Raw genomic sequence first — 20,800 nt, 5'->3', positions numbered from 1 at the left:
TGCTCAGAGGGTTTCATAACAACAAATAGCCCTACTGGAAGTCAAAGAATTGGCTCCCGTTGGCAATTTCTGGCACTTCACTTTGGGCTGATGCTGACTAGCACTTAAGTCAGGTTCACTGAAACTGTTAACTGGAATGAAGGATTTCCGTGCATTGCAAAGCACACATCCGAAGGGTGAATCAGAGGCTAAGAGGAATCAGAAGACAGTCTTAGGGTGGAGAGAAGGGTCCTGACTTATCCTCTATTTCATCCCAGGGGAAATGATTCTGCAAACAGTGCCTGGAGGTCTCTTGTGGGTCAGTTTGGCAGTTTAGACAAAATTAACTGGAGAAGCTGCTATAGATATTTTTCCAGAATCCCTTTGGAACTCCTCAATCGTGTTGGGGGTATGTGTTGCTATTCCAGCTACAAATTCATCTCTGCACACTGGGCTCTCCTGGAAGATTGGGGGTCCTCAGAAATGGGTTTGCCCAACCAACTTCAGAGAGGGGGGCTGTCCTTGTTTGCGTGAACATCTTTGGCTTAATCTTCTTTTAAATAAGATGCGCTGGGGGCTCCCAACTTGGGCTACATTCCTAATCATGTCTACTGAGAAACAAGCCCAAATGAAGTCAACGAGGCTTACTCACTTCCCTTTCACAAGAGGTAGTGATAGGTGCCAACTCTGATGGCTTTAAAAGAGGGTCCGACAAATTTGTGGAGGACAAGGTTGTCAGTGGTTACTAACCAAGGAGGCTGGGTTCTATCTCCCTTGCTAGGAACCACAGGAGAGGAGTGTGGCTGTTGCACCCTGGTCCTGTGTTCAGGCTTCCCATGGGCACTGTGAGGACAGGATGCTAGACTAGACGGCCCTCTCCAGCTAGGCTCTTCACACATTCTTATTTTAACTAACCAATCACTCAATCAAATTGCATTTCTATGAATGTGCCAGCCCCCTTGGCCATGGACCTGCCTGGGGACACACACAAGTGTCCAGCGTCCCACCTCCGGTGGAGCTGTGAGCACGCTAATGCATCAGCAGAGTAACAGCAAGAAGCGAGGTTGTGGAGGCACTGGCATTGTGAAAGCTTCCTTTATTTACAAAATCAAAACAACAAACACGGCTAGTGTGAGCAGAAGCTTCACACGTCTGTTCTGTCCGGGGGGGAAATGAACCAAGAGAGAGTAGAAAAGCACATAGGATGGAAGTACAATGTCTAGTTCCATTCCCACACTCCTATCACAAACAGTGGATCACGAGATCCAATAGCAATGGAGAATGAAAATGCTAACATCCTCCTCCTTTTCATGACATCATTGCTGTAGACTTTAGCCCATTTGCAGCCTATTTCAATACAGAATCAGTTGTTCTTTGTTAACAACCTTTGACAACAAATCAGCAGGTATTTCTTTACCTGGCATGTAGGACACATTGATGAGTCCTCTCTGGATACAATCCCTTGCATGACATAACTTTATCTGAAAGTATTTGGTTCTTTGCTTGCATCCTTCAGAATTAAGCAAAGCTAAGCAATGACTAGTTGTCCTGATAAACCTGTATAGCAATGGAGAATGAAAATACTAACATTCTGTACCATGGTGGTGTATGCATTTCCCCCTTTCTCCTTCAAAACAATCCTGTGAGGGTGGTTAGGCCAGGAGAAGACAGCAACTGGCCCAAGGTCACCAAGTGAGCATCACGATGCCCAAGTGGCGATTCTACTAACCCTGCTTTCCTAGCTCCAAGTTCAAAACTTGAACCACTACATCACACCGGACCTCCCGTGGGTTGGTTTTTTGTTTGTTTTACTTCCTGGTCAGAATCGGCTTGCCTCCATTGGATGTCAAGGGAGCTGCCCAGGAGAGCAGCATGTTAGCAGTTCAGGGAAATACAGGGAAACACCAGCTAGCTTGGAGATTCCTTATTAAAGAAGCAGAAGAGAGAACATATGGAGACCTCTGAGATATGCTCCACCTAGATGAAGCAGTTGTTCAGACTGTCTTGTACCCCCATACCCTCTGTGTCAGGCTGCTCCCTCTATCTAGGGAGAGCCCCAAGGAAGAAGAGAAGAAGAGTTTGGATTTGATATCCCGCCTTTCACTCCCCTTCAGGAGTCTCAAAGCGGCTAACATTCTCCTTCCCCTTCCTCCCCCACAACAAACACTCTGTGAGGTGAGTGGGGCTGAGAGACTTCAGAGAAGTGTGACTAGCCCAAGGTCACCCAGCATCTGCATGTGGAGGAGCGGAGACGCGAACCCGGTTCCCCAGATTACAAGACTACCGCTCTTAACCACTACAGCACACTGGCCCTCAGTTTCTTCCTGGCTCTCCGCTCTGTGATATACATCAGATGCCTTGTTCTGGGAGTTTGGGGTGGGGCTTGCTGGCTGTCAGCAGAAAAGCTGCCAGGCTGGCTCTGTGGCAAGGCTGCAGATTCCTGTTTTTTTGCTATGTATTGGGGCACCTGCCTGTTTCCTCCTCTTCCTCACCCTCCAAGCTCCCAGTTCTCATGTACTTCCCAGCTCCTCTCCTCCTCTGGGGTTTGTCCTTTTCTCCACCAGCAGGACCCAGGATCTAAATCATCCCCCTCTGTGCTTTCCCTGGGGGGGGGGGCTCTTGGTCAGCCTTCTTCCACAACCCTTCTTCATCCAAGCCACTCCCTGACACTTGATGGGATAGCTGCTGCAATCAAGGCCGTTTTTAGGCAGTGATGGTCATGCTGGCACAGTGCAGTTGTGCCTCCAGCAAATTCTCCAGCTTCTTCCTTAAAAGAGATCCTCGCCTGTGTCTATTTAGAGCTCTGTGCTCCCCTCCCCTTCTCAACTGATGGCTTTATCTACAATGCCAACAGATGGTCCTACGGCAACATGAGTGAAGGAGAATAATAATAAAGCAGAGCAGAAGCATAAACACTCCCCTCCTCCCTCTGCAGCCTGATATTATTATTATTTTTTCTTTTAAAAGAGCCTGTTTTATTTAACCAGCAGAAATTTTAATCACAACATGAACATATGTCATGACAGAGTGAAACTTGCAGTCCTCTAGGGAAACATGCAGCCTTTGCACACCCAGAAAATGACCCAAGTGAATAGTTCCCCAGATCTTTGGTCAATGGGAGCATTGACTGGGATTTAAAACATAAAATAAAATAAAATTGCAGAGCAGCTTATTTTTAAATATTTCCCCGGCTGCCTGAATTATATCCTAATAATTCTTGAGGCTCTGTTGTGTTCTTCCTGCCAGCAAACCATTCTGGCTATCTTAGATGACTGAAAAAAACAGAGTGTCACTCCAGTGGTACCTCGGGTTACAGACACTTCAGGTTACAGACACTTCAGGTTACAGAGTCCGCTAACTCAGAAATAGTACATTGAGTTAAGAACTTTGCTTCAGATGAGAACAGAAATCGTGCGGTGGTGGCGTGGCGGCAGCAGGAGGCCCCATTAACTAAAGTGGTACCTCACATTAAGAACAGTTTCAGGTTACCCGGTAATAACGGACCTCCAGAATGAATTAAGTTCTTAACCTGAGGTACCACTGTACCTTGGTTCTGGAAGAGAATGTGTTCTGTGAGTCCATACGACTCCCAAAACCGTTCAGAAACAAAGGTGTGGCTTCTGATTAGCTACCAGATTGTCCTGCAGCCAAGCGGAAGCCGTGCCAGACGTTTGGATTCCTAAAGTCGTTCGAAAACTGGAACACCCACTTCCAGGTTTCGATTGTTTCGATTGTTTGGGGGCCAAGGCGTTCAGGAACCAAGGTACGACTGTACCTACAACATGGTGCAAAGTGACTCCACTTGGAGGTTTATTGCTGTTTCTTTGAAAGCCAACACACCAAATTGCCATTTCACAAACATGGCACCCATGATCCTAAGTTCCTTCCGCAGAGATGAAAGCTTTCAGGGCTTTATAGATCAATAAAATCACAGAGTTTAAGGCCAACCCCTGCTCTGTTGTGTTCTACCTGCCAGCGAAGCATTCTGACTATCATAGCTAGCTGAAAACAACACAGAGCAGCATTTCAGCACCTACAACATCGTGCAAAGTGACCCCACATGGAAGTTTATTGCTGTTTCTTTGAAAGCCAACACACCAAATTGCCATTTCACAGACATGGTGCCCATGATCCTATGTTCCTTCCACAGGCGGGAAATCTTTCCCCTTGGTGCTGCAACCCACAATGTCCCTTCACTGAGGCAGCCTGCAATTTAGCCTCCCTCAATAAAGTCATGATATCATTGGTTTGAACTTCAGAGAGCAGTAAGTCCCTACCGTAGGGGACATCTGCCTTGGGTCAGAAATGAAAATTAAGCACTCTCTGTTTATAAGGTTCGGAAGAAGCTTGGGGAAGATTGCCACTCTGGGTTTTGATCTGCAAGGTTTTGAATCTTCCTAGAAATGAAAATGGGGAGATTAAAAAATGGGGGCAGGAAGAAATCAGCACGGTATAAAGTCACCCCAGTTGGAGGTTTATGGCTCTTTCTTTGAAAGCCAAAACACCAAATCACTATTTAACAGACATGGAGTTGTAGAGGATACCTTGGAGATGATCCAGGGTGATCTCAAAAATACTTATTCCATCCCAATGGCTCTCATTTCTGAGAACAAAAGCAGCATTTCAACACCCTAGGCCCCCACTGCTGCAGGATCAGGAACACAGGAAACTGACTTATATCAGAAGTCAGGCTCTTCAACATCAATTTTGTTTGACAGGTCATGTTGTGTGGATGCCTGATTATCGTCTTCCAAAGCAACTACTCTATTCCAAACTTAAAAATGGAAAGCGTAATGCTGGTGGTCAACAAAAGAGGTTTAAAGACTCCCTCAAGCCAAATCTTTAAAAATGTAGTATAAACACTGACAATTGGGAAACATTGGCCTGCAAGCACTCCATCCAATTGGAGAACAGCCTTTACCAAAGGTGTCATGGTCTGTGAAGACACTCAAACTCAGGATGAAAGGGAGAAATGTGCTAAGAGGAAGGTACACTTAGCAAATCCACACTGTGATCAACTCCCACCCGGAAACCAATGTCCCCACTGTGGAAGGACATGTGGATCCATAATTGGCCTCCACAGTCACTTATGGACTCATTGTTAAAACCGTGTTTATGGAAGATAATCTTACTTGGTTACGAGGGATCACAGAAGAAGAAAACGAAGAAGAGGAGTTTGGATTTGATATACCGCTTTATCACTTTATCCGAAGGAGTCTCAAAGTGGCTAACATTCTCCTTTCCCTTCCTCCCCCACAAGAAACACTCTGTGAGGTGAGTGGGGCTGAGAGACTTCAAAGAAGTGTGACTAGCCCAAGGTCACCCAGCAGCTGCATGTGGAGGAGCGGAGACGCAAACCCTGTTCACCACATTATGAGTCTACCGCTCTTAAGCACTACACCACACAGAAGAAGAAGGAGGAGAAGGAGAAGGAGGAGAAGGAGAAGGAGAAGGAGGAGGAGGAGGAGGAGGAGGAGAAGGTCCATCTGACTCAGTATTTTGGATAGCGGCCGGCTCTCCAAGAATTTAGGAAGGAGCTCTTCCCAGTCCTACCCAGAGATGCCGGAGCTTGAACCCAAGATCTTTTGGGTGCTGCACAACACACCTTCCCTCATCAGGATGGAACAGACTGATGTGGAAATGTGGAGAGATAGAGACTGGGAATAATGAGAAACTAGGAGAAAGTCCTCAAAAAGGCAGATTCACTGGGGTCATGCTGGGACGCCTCCCCACTTAGAAAACTTGGATGTCAAAGAGAGATGGAGAAGCCCAGATACAAACCAAGCTCCTTTCAACCTTCCCCCTCCCTCCTCCCCATCCCACCTAATATACACACCTGAGATTTGTCCTCATCACCAATTTCCATATCAGGATACATTGTCATGACTATTTTGTGTTGCCTTTTATGGGATTTTATATATAAACTGTTGTACGCTGCCTGGATAGTGTATCAAGAGCCTGTGTGGTGTGGCAGTTAGAGTGCCAGACTAGGACCTGGAAGATCAGGGTTCAAATCTCCACTTGGCCATCATGAAGATCATTCAGGGTAACGTTGGGGGCCAGCCTAACGTACCTCACAGGGTTTAATTGAGGAATTAAGTGAGGAAGGGGAAAGAAACTCCATGTAGGCCACCTTGAGTTCCTTGGAGGAAAAAAAGGGGGGGATATAAACACAACAAACAAACAAATAATCATTAATATGATATAGAAGCGGACAGTCTGTATCTCCCACACAAAAAGAAAGCAAGGAAGAAAGGATGAAAGTTTTGGCAAAGTGACCCTTATTGGATGGGGGACGAACCCCTCGGGGGGGGGGGGAAATTACCTACACTGTCATGTCCACCTTTCCATCCTCAATTTATTTAGACAAGCGGGAGCTACGGAGCAACACTGGGATTCACTTTCTGACTTTGAAAAATGTGCCCGTCCTATAATTCGTATTGATTATTCCGCTTGGAAGTTGTGTACTGCAGTATAGTTGTCTGTAATCTAAATGCTCTCTTGGGAAACATTGAAATAAGGGTTTATTTGTTGGCACCAGGGGCTCAGGAGATAATTTGAAATCACAATTGGCTTATATTTCACGGGCATGGGGTTATTAAGCTGACCTTATTTCCACTGATGGGTCTCCGCTATGGAGCTTCAGGGGAGATTGCGCTCCTTGATCATGCCCCCTGGGGGATCTATCCTGATGCCCAGGGCGTCCTAACGCTAAACGCCGGCCTGATCTCAACTCTAAATGTCCCCATCCTCCGCTTTCGGCCATATTGACGGATATCATGTCACCCAGTGCTGTAAATAAATTACCCATTCTTCATGTCTATTGTCACCTTGAAGGTATTTATAGAGAGTGCAATCACTTCCCTGCAAAAACCCTCCTCCCAAGGCTACATAAATTTAGCATCTTCATTCTAGCTTCTTATGTCTCCTAGCTCTGGAATTGGTGTTATTTTCGCTCGCCCACTTTGAGCATCTTATATCTTCCCTGAACTAACAACATAAGAAGATGCTTCAGGATCAGGCCAATGGTTCATCGAGTCCTGGGTGTCTCCACACCCAATACCTCCAACTTCCAATACAAGGTCCAACTTGTGATATCCCTTTGCCAACTTTAAAATCACAGAACCTTGAAACTTTGATAGATTCCTCCCGTCTCTGTTCATCCTCAGGGTGATGACCCGGACATCGGAATGTCTGATACATTCTTCTAATGTGTGGTTAAAGGGTAGGAACGTACACGGTGATTGATTATTTGATGGTGTTGCAGGAATTTATGTATAGGTCGGGAGGGGTTGCCCCTCTAGGAGATATCATGCACATGCAGCCCACTACCAAAATCAGCACAATCACCTTTGTGACTTTTGTGACTTTTGTGACTTGTCCCCACAAAACACTTCATCACAGTTTCTTCCTATCTATTCAAAGGGCCTTTGCTGCACGATACCATATGTAAAAATTCACTGATCAATGTATCTATGTACTGGCTCACTGGGAAAACTTTAGAAATTCATATAGACATGTGAGCTCAGCTACTCAGCAGCCCCTCTGCCTGAGTGATCATTCCTGGCATCCTGATACCTGAGTGCCAGACAGGTAGCCATTCCAGAAATAACAAACCCAGATGAAGACAAAAGGGTGTGATCAACTTGATGGGTGTTTGATGGAGGTCAAGGGCAACCATGGGACATGGGACAGGATGCTCAGATTACTGCCACCAGACCTCCCCTTTCATGATGTAACCATGATGTAACCATGATGTAGTTTTTGGGGGGTGTAACAAGGGGATTAGCAGCTAATAAAAGTTTGGGTTCTCTTTTGTTCGGAGCTTCCATCTTGTTTCACCTGGTGGCAGGTTGGAGTCCTGTCACGACAGTCTTCAATAAAGACCAAGCCTAATGGCTGCTGTTTGGCTCTGGTATTCCTGGCTGGTGTCCTTGTTTTTTGTCCAAGGGAGCCCTCAGATTTTCTCCGTTAACAATGGAGGACTGAGAGCTACATCAGAGACAAGGACTCTTTCATACTCAAGTTAACCAGGGCTGATTGCTTGCATGAGCTTTCTCCATCCCTGGGTGGAGATGTCCTCCTAATAAATATTTTCCTCAAAACTAAACTTGCTGGGTGAGTAAAGAGGAAAGACACCCTTACTACTGCATCCTTTGAAGAAAGAGAGACACACACATTCTCAACTGGATGGTGTCAACAGGGCCAGAAATAGGGACCTTCTTGGAGATCTAGCAAAGCAAGGATGGAGAACCTGCAGGCACCTCCAGATGTCGCTGGACTCCAACTCCCATCAGCCCCTGCCAGCATGGCCAATGAACAGGGATGATGGGAGCTGGAGTTCAGCAACACCTGGTGGACCATGGGTTCCCTACCCTGTGCTAACACTTCCCATTTAGTTAACCCACCTATCTGCTTTGCCAAAGACTGGGGTGCATATTTGGGGCACTTAGAAGCAAAAGGGTGGCTGTGATTTTTCTCACAGGTAGGGTTTTCTAAACTGGCATTCATGGTTACAGATGCCATCTAACAACTAGGCAATGTTAGACAATGGAAAAAGCAAATGCATACAAAGCATTCTTTACTCAGAGGTAAGTTCCACCATTAAGCAACGCTTACTCTCAAGTAAGTGTGCATAGGGCTGTGGTCCTGACTGTGAATCATTTCGCATTTGAAAGCCATAAGGGAAGAGGGGGTTGCAAAAGGAAAATAAATAGAGGTACATCTTTACCTTGTTATAAAAGAAGAGGAGGAGGAGGAAGAAATAATCATAATAATATTGCAATTGCAGAGGGTGAACGTCTGTTAAGTTATTATCTGCTGATTCCAGTGTGTAATGTATTGTAAATAGATTCTTTGACATTATTTCATTTGGCATAAGTTCGCTTTAAAGTCATTAAAAAAATGCCTTGGATTGGACTGTTGATCACCTGGCGATTGCTTCCGCTTGGCACCTTGGCTGCTAGGCTTGTCTCAATTCATGCAATCTGTTCCAGCTGTTCCTGAAGATGCAATTTAGCATTTTGCTGGCGTTTCCCTCCCTGCTGTTTCATGCTTTTATGATGATTGTTTGACTCGTGTTTGACTTGCGTTTAGTGGCCTTGAATGCCATCTATGAGGGAACAGTGGCATACAAACATGCTAATAAGTGTATATTGGGGTAAAAAAATAGACAGAACTAATTTGGCAACCCTATGCAGCAGGCAGAACCCTTATCACCTTTACAACTGCAGAAACCTTACAAAAAAATATAGGCTGGCATCCCTTCTTAACTCAAGCCCAGGCATATAGAAAGCAGCCTTATACCAAGTCAAACCACTAGTTTAACTAGTTCAGGCATGGGCAAACTTGGCCCTCCAGATGTTTTGGGACTACAACTTCCATGATCCCTAGCTAACAGGACCAGTGGACAGGGATGATGGGAATTGTAGTCCCAAAACATCTGGAGGGCCGAGTTTGCCCATGCCTGATCTAGTTCAGCATTGTCTACACTAGCAGCAGCTCTCCACAGCTCTCCTACCCAAAGATGCTCAGGATTCGACCTGGGACCTTCTGCATCCCAAGCATAGACCCCAACACCAAGCTACAAGCCTTCTCCCTCCTACAATAGTTTGCTCCTAAATCTTTCTCAGGTAAAAAATACCAACAACTTATTATAAGGCATCCTCACTTTCCCCCATTTCCCTCCCCTCTAATCAAACCAAGTTTCATATAGTTGATTGCTACAGAAAACATCCCTAATAAGAACCCACCAAGGGTAGCCTGCCTGCTATTTCCAATTTGCTTCCCAGCTCCAGGTTTAATATGCTGAAAGACGCTTCAATTTTGAAATCGTCTTTTATTGAAAAACTGTTGATGAGCAAAATGCATAATGCTCTCCTATTACTCCCCATCTCGTGTGCATCCCCTGGGCGCCAGAATCGTCTTATCTCCGCTCCCTGGCTGTTCCTCCAGCATATTTACATTGTTAGCCTCACCAAAAAAGAAAAAGAAAAAAGGTATCATTATGTCAATAAGAGCAATTGAAGCATTAATAGGATGGTTACAGGCAGAAATGCAAGAGATTACTTTGTGCGCTGTGTATATATAAAAAAAAGCGAGGGGAAAACATATGTCACAGGAGTCTTCTTAATTGTTCTGTGCTCCTGAATCTTATCTTTGGAAGAACCCCAACACAAGAGGAGGAGGAGAAAGAGAGATTTGGGGAAAAGGAGAATGAGAAGGAAGACAGAAGTAGGAGTAGAATCATAGAATCATAGAATCATAGAGTTGGAAGAGACCACAAGGGCCATCGAGTCCAACCCCCTGCCAAGCAGGAAACACCATCAGAGCACTCCTGACATAGAGATCGTCGTGAACAGGTCCGGATTTAGGTTTGACGAGGCCCTAAGCTACTGAAGGTAATGGGGCCCTCTATATGTCCAGCTATCACCTTGCCAACAAAGGTCCGTATATTTAAAGCTATGGTTTTCCCAGTAGTGATGTATGGAAGTGAGAGCTGGACCATAAAGAAGGCTGATCGCTGAAGAATTGATGCTTTTGAATTCTGGTGCTGGAGGAGACTCTTGAGAGTCCCATGGATTGCAAGAAGGTCAAACCTATATCCATTCTGAAGGAAATCAGCCCCGAGTGCTCACTGGAAGGACATATCCTGAAGCTGAGGCTCCAAGACTTTGGCCACCTCATGAGAAGAGAAGACTCCCTGGAAAAGACCCTGATGCTGGGAAAGATGGAGGGCACAAGGAGAAGGGGATGACAGAGGATGAGATAGTTGGACAGTGTTCTCGAAGCTACGAATATGAGTTTGACAAAACTGCGGGAGGCAGTGGAGAACAGGAGGGCCTGGCATGCTTTGGTCCAGGGGGTCACTAAGAGTCGGACATGATTAAACGACTAAACAACAACAATATATGCCCAGCTGTCCTTTGTCAACAACAAATTGTCGTAGTTTTTTGTTTTGAATATACGTTGCGATCTGAACCCAGGATCTTCGGTGTTTTCAAAACAGATCATCTTCTGTTTTAGAGTCCTCCTACCTCAAAATGAAATATGAGCTGTGTCATCCCCTCCATCTAAATAAGGAATCAGCCTGTTTTCTGTTCCTGTTAATGCACACTTACATAACAGGGGATTCCCTCCAAACCACTAAGCTCTGATACTTGGGGAGGGGAGAGAGAGAGAGGGAGGGAGGAGAGACCTTTAAAGAGGAGAGGGGGAAATGAGGCGGGGGCAACCAGAAGATAACGTGATTTCCTGCTTGTAGTGGATATTTTCCCTTCTGCAGATTTCTCTTGGCTACAGTTAATTGGAATTCAAATGATGTCCAGGGAGCTCTCGAGAGGTTGGGGAACTTTACTTCTGGCGAGATTCCGTTTTAACAAGTTAAACGGTGATTAAAGGGGAATCTGTGCAAAGTTAGATCTTTCTCCGGTGGGTTTATGCCAGGGGCGGGGTGCTCTGGGAGTTGGAGAGCTAGAAATGAAGGCAAGGGAAATGAGCAGCAGGAAGAAATGGTAATGAAGCATTAAAAAGAACAAGGCAGGAGAAGGCAGTGGCGGGGGGGACTCTAGGCACCCAAATATGCGGGGTGACTTACAGTTCTTGAGTCCTGAATGTGGGAGGTCGGTGTCTACAAAGGTGGGATGATGATGATGATGATGATGATGATGATGATAGTAGTAGTAGTATTTATACCTCGCTCTGGGCGGCTTCCAACAGAACATTAAAAACAGAATAAAACTTCAAACTTCCCTAAGCAGTGCTGCCTTCAGAGGTCTTCTGAAAGTCGGATAGTTGTTTATTTCCTTGACATCTGATGGGACGGACTCGGCTCTGCATGGCCACAGGCCTGACCATCTCTTTTCAGACCATGAATATATGGTTCGGAAATGCACAGGGAGCCAACAGACTTTCTGATGTTGCTGAACTGCAGCTCCTTCCCATCACTCTCCAACCAGCATGGTCAAAGACCAAGGATAATGGGAACTGTAGTCCAAACACACACATATCCCAAGAGCTGTGGCTTCCCCCACTCTCCTTCCTCATAGGTTTCAAAGAAGAGGTTGGGTGACCATCTGCCGGGATCCTTAGCTGTGATCTTTGCATTTCTGGGGGTTGCACTAGATAACCCTTCCATCTCTGCGATTGCATCTGGCAGCGTCCATGCCCTTTCTCTGAGGCCGCTATGTTCCCTTCTGCAGCCTAAGGGGTTACCTTAGCTGCAAGAAGCCAAGTTACAGGGAACCAGGCAGAGGGCCTTCTCGGTAGTGGCCCCCGCCCTGTGGTACACCCTCCCACCAGATGTCAAAGATATAAACAACTACCAGACTTTCAGAAGACATCTGAAGGCTTTAGGGAAGCTTTTAATGTTTGATAGACAATTGTACAGTGGTACCTCAGGCTAAGAACTTAATTTGTTCCGGAGGTCTGTTCTTAACCTGAAACTGTTCTTAACCTGAAGCACCACTTTGGCTAATGGGGCCTCCCACTGCTGCCGTGCCGCCACTGCATGATTTCTGTTCTCATCCTGAAGCAAAGTTCTTAACCCGAGGTACTATTTCTGGGTTAGCGGAGTCTGTAACCTGAAGCGTCTGTAACCTGAAGTGTCTGTAACCTGAAGTGTCTGTAATGTGAGGTACCACTGTATTTTAATATTCTGTTGGAAGCCGCCCAGAGTGGCTGGGAAAACTCAGCCAGATGGGTGGGGTATAAATAATAAATTATTATTATTATTATTATTATTATTATTATTATTATTATTATTATTACCTCCTTTCAGATTTTTTTTTTCTGGGGTGGAGGAAGCAAGAGGAAGAGACAGGAGGGGAAGCAGGCCTGGCAGTGCTCACCTTTAATCATGTTACAAATGCCATCGCCAAAGAAGGTTTAGGAGAATGCAATTTCCCTCCCCTTCCATAATCCATCTCTGTGGGTATTAAAATAATGCTGCATTTCACGTCGAAATGAGATGACAGGCCGGATGAGGCTTCCCATTTATTTCTCCGGTAACCGTGTGACCTCTTTTGGCAGGGGGAAAGCCTTGATTTAAAGCCGTCGCAGAGGCAGCTTTGGTTGAAAGACAGGGAAGAGGAGAGTTCACGTGGATTGCGGAGAGAATCGCAGTCACTCAGTCACCACCTCTCCCTTTGCCACCCCTCCAGCAAATCCACAATTGCTCTGTGTGAAGACAGCACACGCACACATTGTGATCCTCGTCTGCAGGACAAACACAGCAGTGTCAGCCCAGCCCTAGCAGATGGCACCTGATTCCTCCCTGGTGTGGCGCCCAGTCCCTAAAATCCTCTGCCCTTGGCATTTTCTGCTATTGCCCCTGCACTATGGAACACTCTCGTCCTCTTTTTAAAACCATCTACGTTGGTGACCATCGCTGCCTCCTGTGGGCGGGAGTGTTACGATATTCCGTTCCACCTTAACAGATGTATGGAATTGTTGTATGTCACATGTATGTTTACATTCCAGCACAGCTTGCTGGGAACTTCTGTTGTGTGTATAGCTTTTGCTTATGCTGCTTGCTTGGAGACGAAGGGGAGAAGACATGTTTTTCCATTTGTCCTGATGCTGAATAAAATGTCTGTAAATACGCTTTACACAACCTCTATCTGCCCTTCTGTTGCAAAGAGTTTACCGTATTTTTTGCTCTATAGGATGCACCGGACCACAAGACACACCTAGTTTTTAGAGAGGGAAATCAAGAAAAAAAATAGCCTGTCCGCTTCTCCCAGAGCTTCTTGGGGCTGAAGCCCGGGTTTCCCCCCCAGCCCCAAAGAGCAAAGAAGCCAAGACAGCCAGCGGGATCCATCCCACTGCCTGTCTTGGCTTCTGCCATAGCTGTGCAACCTCTCCATCCGGAAGCTAAACCTCTCCAGCGCGGCTAAAGAAGCGTGGCTAAAAAAGCCAAGGGAGTGAGCGCGATCCATCCCGCTTGCTGCCTTGGCTTCCTCTTTAGCCTTGCACAGCCTCTCCTGGCTGGAGAGGCTGAGCGTAGCTATGGCAATTCCCCCACCTCCCGCAAAAGCCCACAGGAGCCGCGCACCCTTTAAGGAGCGCGTGGCTCCTGTGGGCTTTTCTATGAGGAGGGAGAAGGGACTGACTGGCCATGTCAGTCCCTTCTCCCTCCTGGGGAAAAGCCCACAAGAGCCACGCAAAGCTTGTGTACGGCTCTTGGGGGCTTTTCCTGCCTCCCCCCTGCATTCACTCCATAAGACGCACAGACTTTCCCCCTTAGTTTTTAAGAGGGAAAAAGTGTGTCCTATGGAGCTGGTTTGCGTGCTCAGCTTCTGAAGCTCAAATCACAGTTACATGCTGATCCAAGGACTAGAGATTGCCCGGCAACAAGCAAGTGGGCTGGATCCAGCTGGGGGCCTGCCAATTGCCCCCGTTTCCTTGGACGCATCCCAACAGGGAGTTCCGCATTTTAAACTATGCACTACATGAAGAAAGACTTTATTTCACCTTTCCGGATTCATTCAACGTTTAGCTTTACTGGATGTCAACAAGATATGCTGCTAGGATTGTGGAGTTGGTGGGTACCCCAAGATTCATCTAGTCCAGGCACATCCAGCTCCCCAAAGGCTGCGATCTACCCCCAGTATTAAAAATAAAATAAAAAATACTGGCAATGATCTACCCATTGTCATTGCCAAGAGTTTTTGAGCTTTTTGGGGGAAGGGTTGCCAAGAGTTCTTGAGCTTTCCCCTCCAGCTTTTCATCCAGCAATTGAGCTGGAACACACCGGCGATCAACCTGTTGAGCGCAATCAAACCGTTGGACATGCCTGATGTAGTCTAACCCCCGCAGCCATGCAGCAATCACAGCTAAATAATTCCCGACAGATGACCATCAGAAAGTTCCTTCTCTTGTTTAGCCAGAATCTCCTTTTTTACAACTTGAATCCATTGGTTTGCTTCATTTCCCATGTGTCAGCCCTTTAGATATTTGAAGATGGCTATCCTATCTCCTTTCAGTCTCCTCTTCCCATGCTTTGAGCCTCCCAGGAAGATGAAAGACCTGGATTGCAAAGAGTCACACTGTTTGCCACTCTGTCTATTTACACTTCAAGACTTAGGTCAGTTTCACCGCAGACGGCAAACTGTTCAACATATGTTTTCAGTCCATCTCTCGAGCGATATCAATTGGTCCTTTTCAGTCCAGGGACCAGCTGGGACCTATTATGACACAAACGAACCCAACGTTCCCCCCTCCTATTGTGTGAAAAAGCAATACATTTCATGAACACCGGCGGAGAGACATTCAGGCTCACAGTCTCCAAGGAACGGCAAGCTGTCTCCCACCTCAGAATAAATGTGGACTCTTGCATTTGTTATACAGGATGTTAACTTTACTGCTTCAATAGATGCACAATGCACCAAAATTACTGGTGCTGTGGGGAGCTGTGCTTTGCAAAGTCCCTGGCTGTTGTGCACGAGAGAAAATAAAATCAACAGTAATGGTGCATTAACGGCAGCTTTCAAAGCCTTCAATTCCCTTGCTTTATTTTGCTTTGCGGAGGAAGGAAGAGGGAAAAATGGGAAATCAAGAATGGATAATGGATGCAGATGGGCATGCATGGAAAAGCATAAAGGCACAGAGATGGAATCCTTTTTTAAAAGTCTCAACAGAAAAGAACCCACATGTATTTATTTTTTTCTTCCAACTGGAACGCCGCAAGCAGGATCCAAGCATAAGAGGGCTCTCCCCTTCTGTGATTTCCAGCAACTGGTAGTCAGAAGCACTGCTACCTTTAACAGGGGCAACTGAGGATATATGGATCTACATTGGCTCTTAGTAGGTTTCCGAGCACAATTCAAGGTGTTGGTGCTGACCTTTAAATCCCTAAACGGCCTCAAAGGCCCAGTATACCTGAAGGAGCGTCTCCACCCCCATCGTTCTGCCTTCTGCCTTCTGGCGGTTCTCTCCCTGCAAAAAGCCAAGTTACAGGGAACCAGGCAGGGGGCCTTCTTGGTGGTGGCACCCGCCCTTTAGAATGCCCTCCCACCAGATGTCAAAGAGAAGAACAACTACCAGATTTTTGGGGAAATGCATGGAAAAGTGTGGAATGAGCAAATGATTAATGGAAAGATGTATTAGCACCAGGTAAGCAAATCAGGATGTACACAGAACATTCTGCTCATTGTTGTATAACCGCCCTGCAACCAAATCAAATCAAATGCTTGATAAAGACTGGATGTAACTAGAATATTTGCATCATTCTGCCCAGACACTGAGGTCCAGTGCTGAGGGCCTTCTGGCGGTTCTCTCCCTGCGAAAAGCCAAGTTACAGGGAACCAGGCAGAGGGCCTTCTTGGTGGTGGCACCCACCCTGTAGAACGCCCTCCCACCAGATGTCAGAGAGAAGAACAACTACCAGATTTTTAGAAGACATCTGAAGCAGCCCTTTTTAGGGAAGCTTTTAATGTTTAACAGACTACTGTATTTTAATGCTTTGTTGGAAGTCACCCAAAGTGGCTGGGGAAACCCAGCCAGATGGGCGAGGTATAAATAATAAATTCTATTCTATTCTATGGGTCTGTTTTTGGACTACAATTCCTACCCTATCCAGAACACGCTGTATCTACTTCATGTTGCAGGAGGTTATGTCATTCAACCGTGCTCTGCCCAAACATTATCACCCTATATTATGTTAACTATAAGTACTAAATTTATCATCTCCTGCTTAGACGATTGCAACACACTCTATGTGGGGCTATCTTCGAAGGTGACTCAGAAACTACAACTAATACAAAATGTGGCAGCAAGACTGGTGACTGGGAGCAGCCGCCAGAACCATATAACACCGGTCCTAAAAGATCTTCACTGGCTTCCAGTATGTTTCTGAGCACAATTCAAAGTGTTGGCGCTGAACTTTAAAGCCCTAAATGGCCTTGGCCCAGTATACCTGAAGGAGCGTCTCCATCTCCATCGTTCAACTTGGACACTGAGGTCCAGCGCCGAGGGCCTTCTGGCGGTTCCCTCACTGTGAGAAGTGAGGTTACAGGGAACCAGGCAGAGGGCCTTCTCAGTAGTGGCACCTGTCCTTTGGAATGCCCTCCCTTCAGATGTCAAGGAAATAAAGAACTATACAACTTTTAGAAGACATCTGAAGGCAGCCCTGTATAGGGTAGGTTTTTTTATGTTTGATGCTTTCTTATGCTTTTATATTGGTTGGAAGCTGCCCAAAGCAGTAGTAGTAGTAACAGCAGCTTTTTGCATCCATGTCTAATATTGTCCCTTTCCAAAATTGATTGCTGTGTGTGTTTTCTTTTTGTAAATCTACCAAAGAATAACATAAAATAAAACTGGTATTTTCTCAGGGTGGTGGAGGGTGTGTTTGCTGTGTCCTATTGGTGCATTGGTGATAGCACTCCCCCTTCTTCTGAAAGGAATTCCTTTTATGGGGGGACACCAAAAATGTGGGTGGGTCAAGGAGGATCAGTTGTGGGGGGGGGTGAGAAATGTCCCTATATTCATCTGAGAAATGTTGGTGAGTATGAGCCTTGCACTGCCTGAGTTAAATCTGCCTAAAGTGGTGGTCATTGCCACATCTTATTGAAGTTCACAGCTATTCTATGTGTTGCAAATTATAAAGACTTCATGGTTATAACTATAGAGACCTATGGGATCAGCTTCACCCACAGAGCTCACCCAGAACGACTGAAAATGCCATGAAAGAGACCCAACCCATCTTCCTAAAGCTGGTGGGCTCCAACAATTTGGCCTTCACCCCAGCCTCTTCTGGAGGAGGACCTAGGAGGACCATCCACCAGGTTCCATGGTTCAAAGAATCCACACCCACACACCCACTTTCATTAGTTTGCAGGTCAAGATGATACAGAGAGGGATAAAAAAATCTGGAAGTCCTTGCAATGCAGGAGAAGGGAGGGATTCCAACGAGATGTTTTGCACCTTGCTAAACCTTTGGTGCGTGATACCAAGAAGAAAATTAGAGGTTGGCATATCGGTTCAAAATGAATTGAACAAATATTGTGCTTACCTGCTTCTTACTACTCTGTCCCTTGGGAAGCAGAGCTTTTGACTTCTCGGCGATTTTCTGGAAATACAATAACATGCATTAGAAACTTGTGTATGTGTGTACGCGCGCGCGCGCACACACACACACACACACGGGGAGAGGAATATTGGGGGATGAGCTAACCCTATAATTTAGGAAAGGGGGGAGTGCTTTGAAAGGGTAGGCCTTTTGAGAAATCAGAAGTAATTTTAACTTCAAGGGCGACAGGGTTATCAAAAGCAAAGCATGCATTTAAAAAGTGACAGCCCCAAGTGTGGTGAAATAGCAATTTGCCACTCAACAACAGCTCCCTGACACAACCAGGCCACTCAGGGAGGGAGAATATGCAATGGATAATTTTGGCACATTGTAATTTATTAAAAATAAATATATAGGTGGAAAACCGCCTGTGTAGGTTCTGATGGAACATGCATGGCTGAATGAGAGGAACAGGAATTGCAGAATGTATTCGATGACACCAATGACTGGTGTCATTGAATACATTCTCTCCAGATACGCCAATCCAGATTTATGATCAGGAAGGGAATAAAACAGCTCAAGCCTCAACAGGTGAGAACCACTGACCTTGAGCCAGCCATCATCTCAGACTAGCCTACCTCACTGAGATGTTGTAATGATAAAAGAGGAAGGGGGGAATCATGTACACCACCTTGAGCTCATTGGAGGAAAAGTGTGATAATTGGGTAAACAATCATGGCTGTGTCCAATGGTGTACACTTAGCGTTCAACTCATGCCATGGGGTGTCCCCTTCTTCTCTCCCTGAACTCCATGAACTGCTCTGGAGTGTTCCTCAACCCTCTGGAGAAGATTTTGTGGGGGAAAGGAAGAGGAGAGGAGGGAGAGGATCTCTGCTGACTTCTGTGCAAGCAGAATGGCACTCTTGGACACAACCCTAAACAAATAAGGAGAATTCTGGCAGGAATTGGAATAGGAACTACTGTAATATACAGGTTCGTGCAGAATGGAAAGTGACCAGCACTCTGTTGAGGTGGATCCATAGGTAGTTGCCAGAGATGAGTTAGGTGGAGGAAATGAAGAGCTAAGAAAGGGGACCAAATTTGGGAAATGTACAAAAGATCCTCATTGCCAGAGTGCTCTTTACGATTATGCAGGCTCTAGAAAAGGATATTTCACCAGCTTCGCTCCCTCCGGCCATGTTGTTTTGCCACTCTGCTTCATTCAGCTAAACGCCAGCTTAGCTTAGCAAGTTGACTATGAGCTGAAACCTACCCAGGACCTCCTCTTTAGCAGCCCATGCATTGGCATGAATCCACTGTTTAGTGTGACATGAAGCAGGCCAGGGAATCAGTGCAGCTCCCTACCTGCCTATGCAAAGCCTTAGCCTTGGAGTTCGCCTTTCAATCTCAGCAACTTGCTGCCAAGTTGGGAGGTTCTTTTAGGCTAAGTTCCTGGCTTAGGAAGATTTAAAATCCCTGGCCATTTCTTTGCACTGTGAATCCCCGCGATGGGGTGAGCTCCTGTTGCTCAGTCCCAGCTCCTGCCAACCTAGCAGTTTGAAAGCACATCAAAGTGCAAGTAGATAAATAGGAACCGCTCCGGCGGGAAGGTAAACGGCGTTTCCGTGCGCTGCTCTGGTTCGCCAGAAGCGGCTTAGTCATGCTGGCCACATGACCCGGAAGCTGTACGCCGGCTCCCTCGGTCAATAAAGCGAGATGAGCACCGCAACCCCAGAGTCAGCCCTTTACCTTTACCTTTTTACCTCCCTCTGAACTGTCGGCCTTCAATATGCTACCTTGGAAGCATATTGGGTACTCTTAGACCACTCTGCTTGTTTCTGGTCCTGACGTTTCTGCAGGTTTCCTTCCTCTTAACTCTCTGAGTAAAGTTATCATCTTGTGATCCCTCGGAAACCCCCTACCCGTTCCAACACAGCTTATTTCTTCCCCAGATACAGGGTCATAATCACCTTTTGCACCGTTCCATATCGCTGAATGGCATCAGAGAGCTGGTTCTTCAGCCGGTCCAACTGAAGTCGTTCTTGCTACACAAGATAAACAAGAAGATCAACAAGCATCATTAGGAGATAACAGGATATTGCTTTTCCGCCACTAATTAACCAGAGATAGTAAATTCTTAAGGCCCTTTGACCCTCAAACTTATTACATTAGCACCGGGCTGATATTAGGCTGAAGCTGCAACATGGCACAGAATTCACCATATCCAATATTCATCTATTATTATTATTATTATTATTATTATTATTATTATATCCCACCCATCTGGCTGAGCTGCCCCAGCAACTCTGGGCGGCTTCCAACAAACACAAAATTAATAATAAAACATCAACATTAATAGTAATAATCAGATCCTATATAAAAAGTCACAACAACTTTAAAATAAACAACTTATACCAAATAAAGCAATATGCATTAGAATCCAATACTAAACACTAAAATTAAACATCGGCAAGTAATAATTAGACAGTTTACACGTATTACAATAAATAATCACTAATCTATAATCCGTAAAAATAGCAGCAAATCACAATACATAAAATAATTCATACAAAACAAGGTAAAAGGATTAACTTAAGAAACAAAGACACACATCTTATAAGATTATTTAAAGCAAAACAAAAAACTATCCCAGTCTCTCTCTTGCAATGCAGGAATCATTTTGCCCAAACTTGGAGCTCAAAACTATGACCCTGAGATTAAGAGTCTCATACTCTACTGAGCTATCCTTCGGACAAGGAGTGGTATAATAATAATAATAATAATAATAATAATAATAATAATAATAATAATGTA

At 45.6% G+C, this 20,800-nt stretch overlaps 1 protein-coding gene across 1 annotated transcript in view; it reads right to left on the bottom strand.

The window, feature by feature from the left end:
- TSNARE1 (t-SNARE domain containing 1) overlaps positions 1–20,800 on the bottom strand; it is a 356,177-nt gene that overhangs the window by 145,661 nt on the left and 189,716 nt on the right. The window contains exons 6-7 of the mRNA XM_083449087.1: positions 19,957–20,031; positions 17,990–18,046 (exon numbers count right to left, since the gene is read on the bottom strand). Of these exons, the coding sequence (XP_083305213.1) occupies positions 17,990–18,046; positions 19,957–20,031 (132 nt within the window). The remainder of the gene's footprint in view (positions 1–17,989; positions 18,047–19,956; positions 20,032–20,800) is intronic.

Source organism: Podarcis tiliguerta, assembly GCF_965153285.1.
Source record: "Podarcis tiliguerta genome assembly, chromosome: 7".
NCBI lineage: Eukaryota > Metazoa > Chordata > Lepidosauria > Squamata > Lacertidae > Podarcis > Podarcis tiliguerta.
The sequence above is the reverse complement of the archived record's forward strand: the minus strand, read 5'-3'. Positions and strand labels throughout refer to the sequence as shown.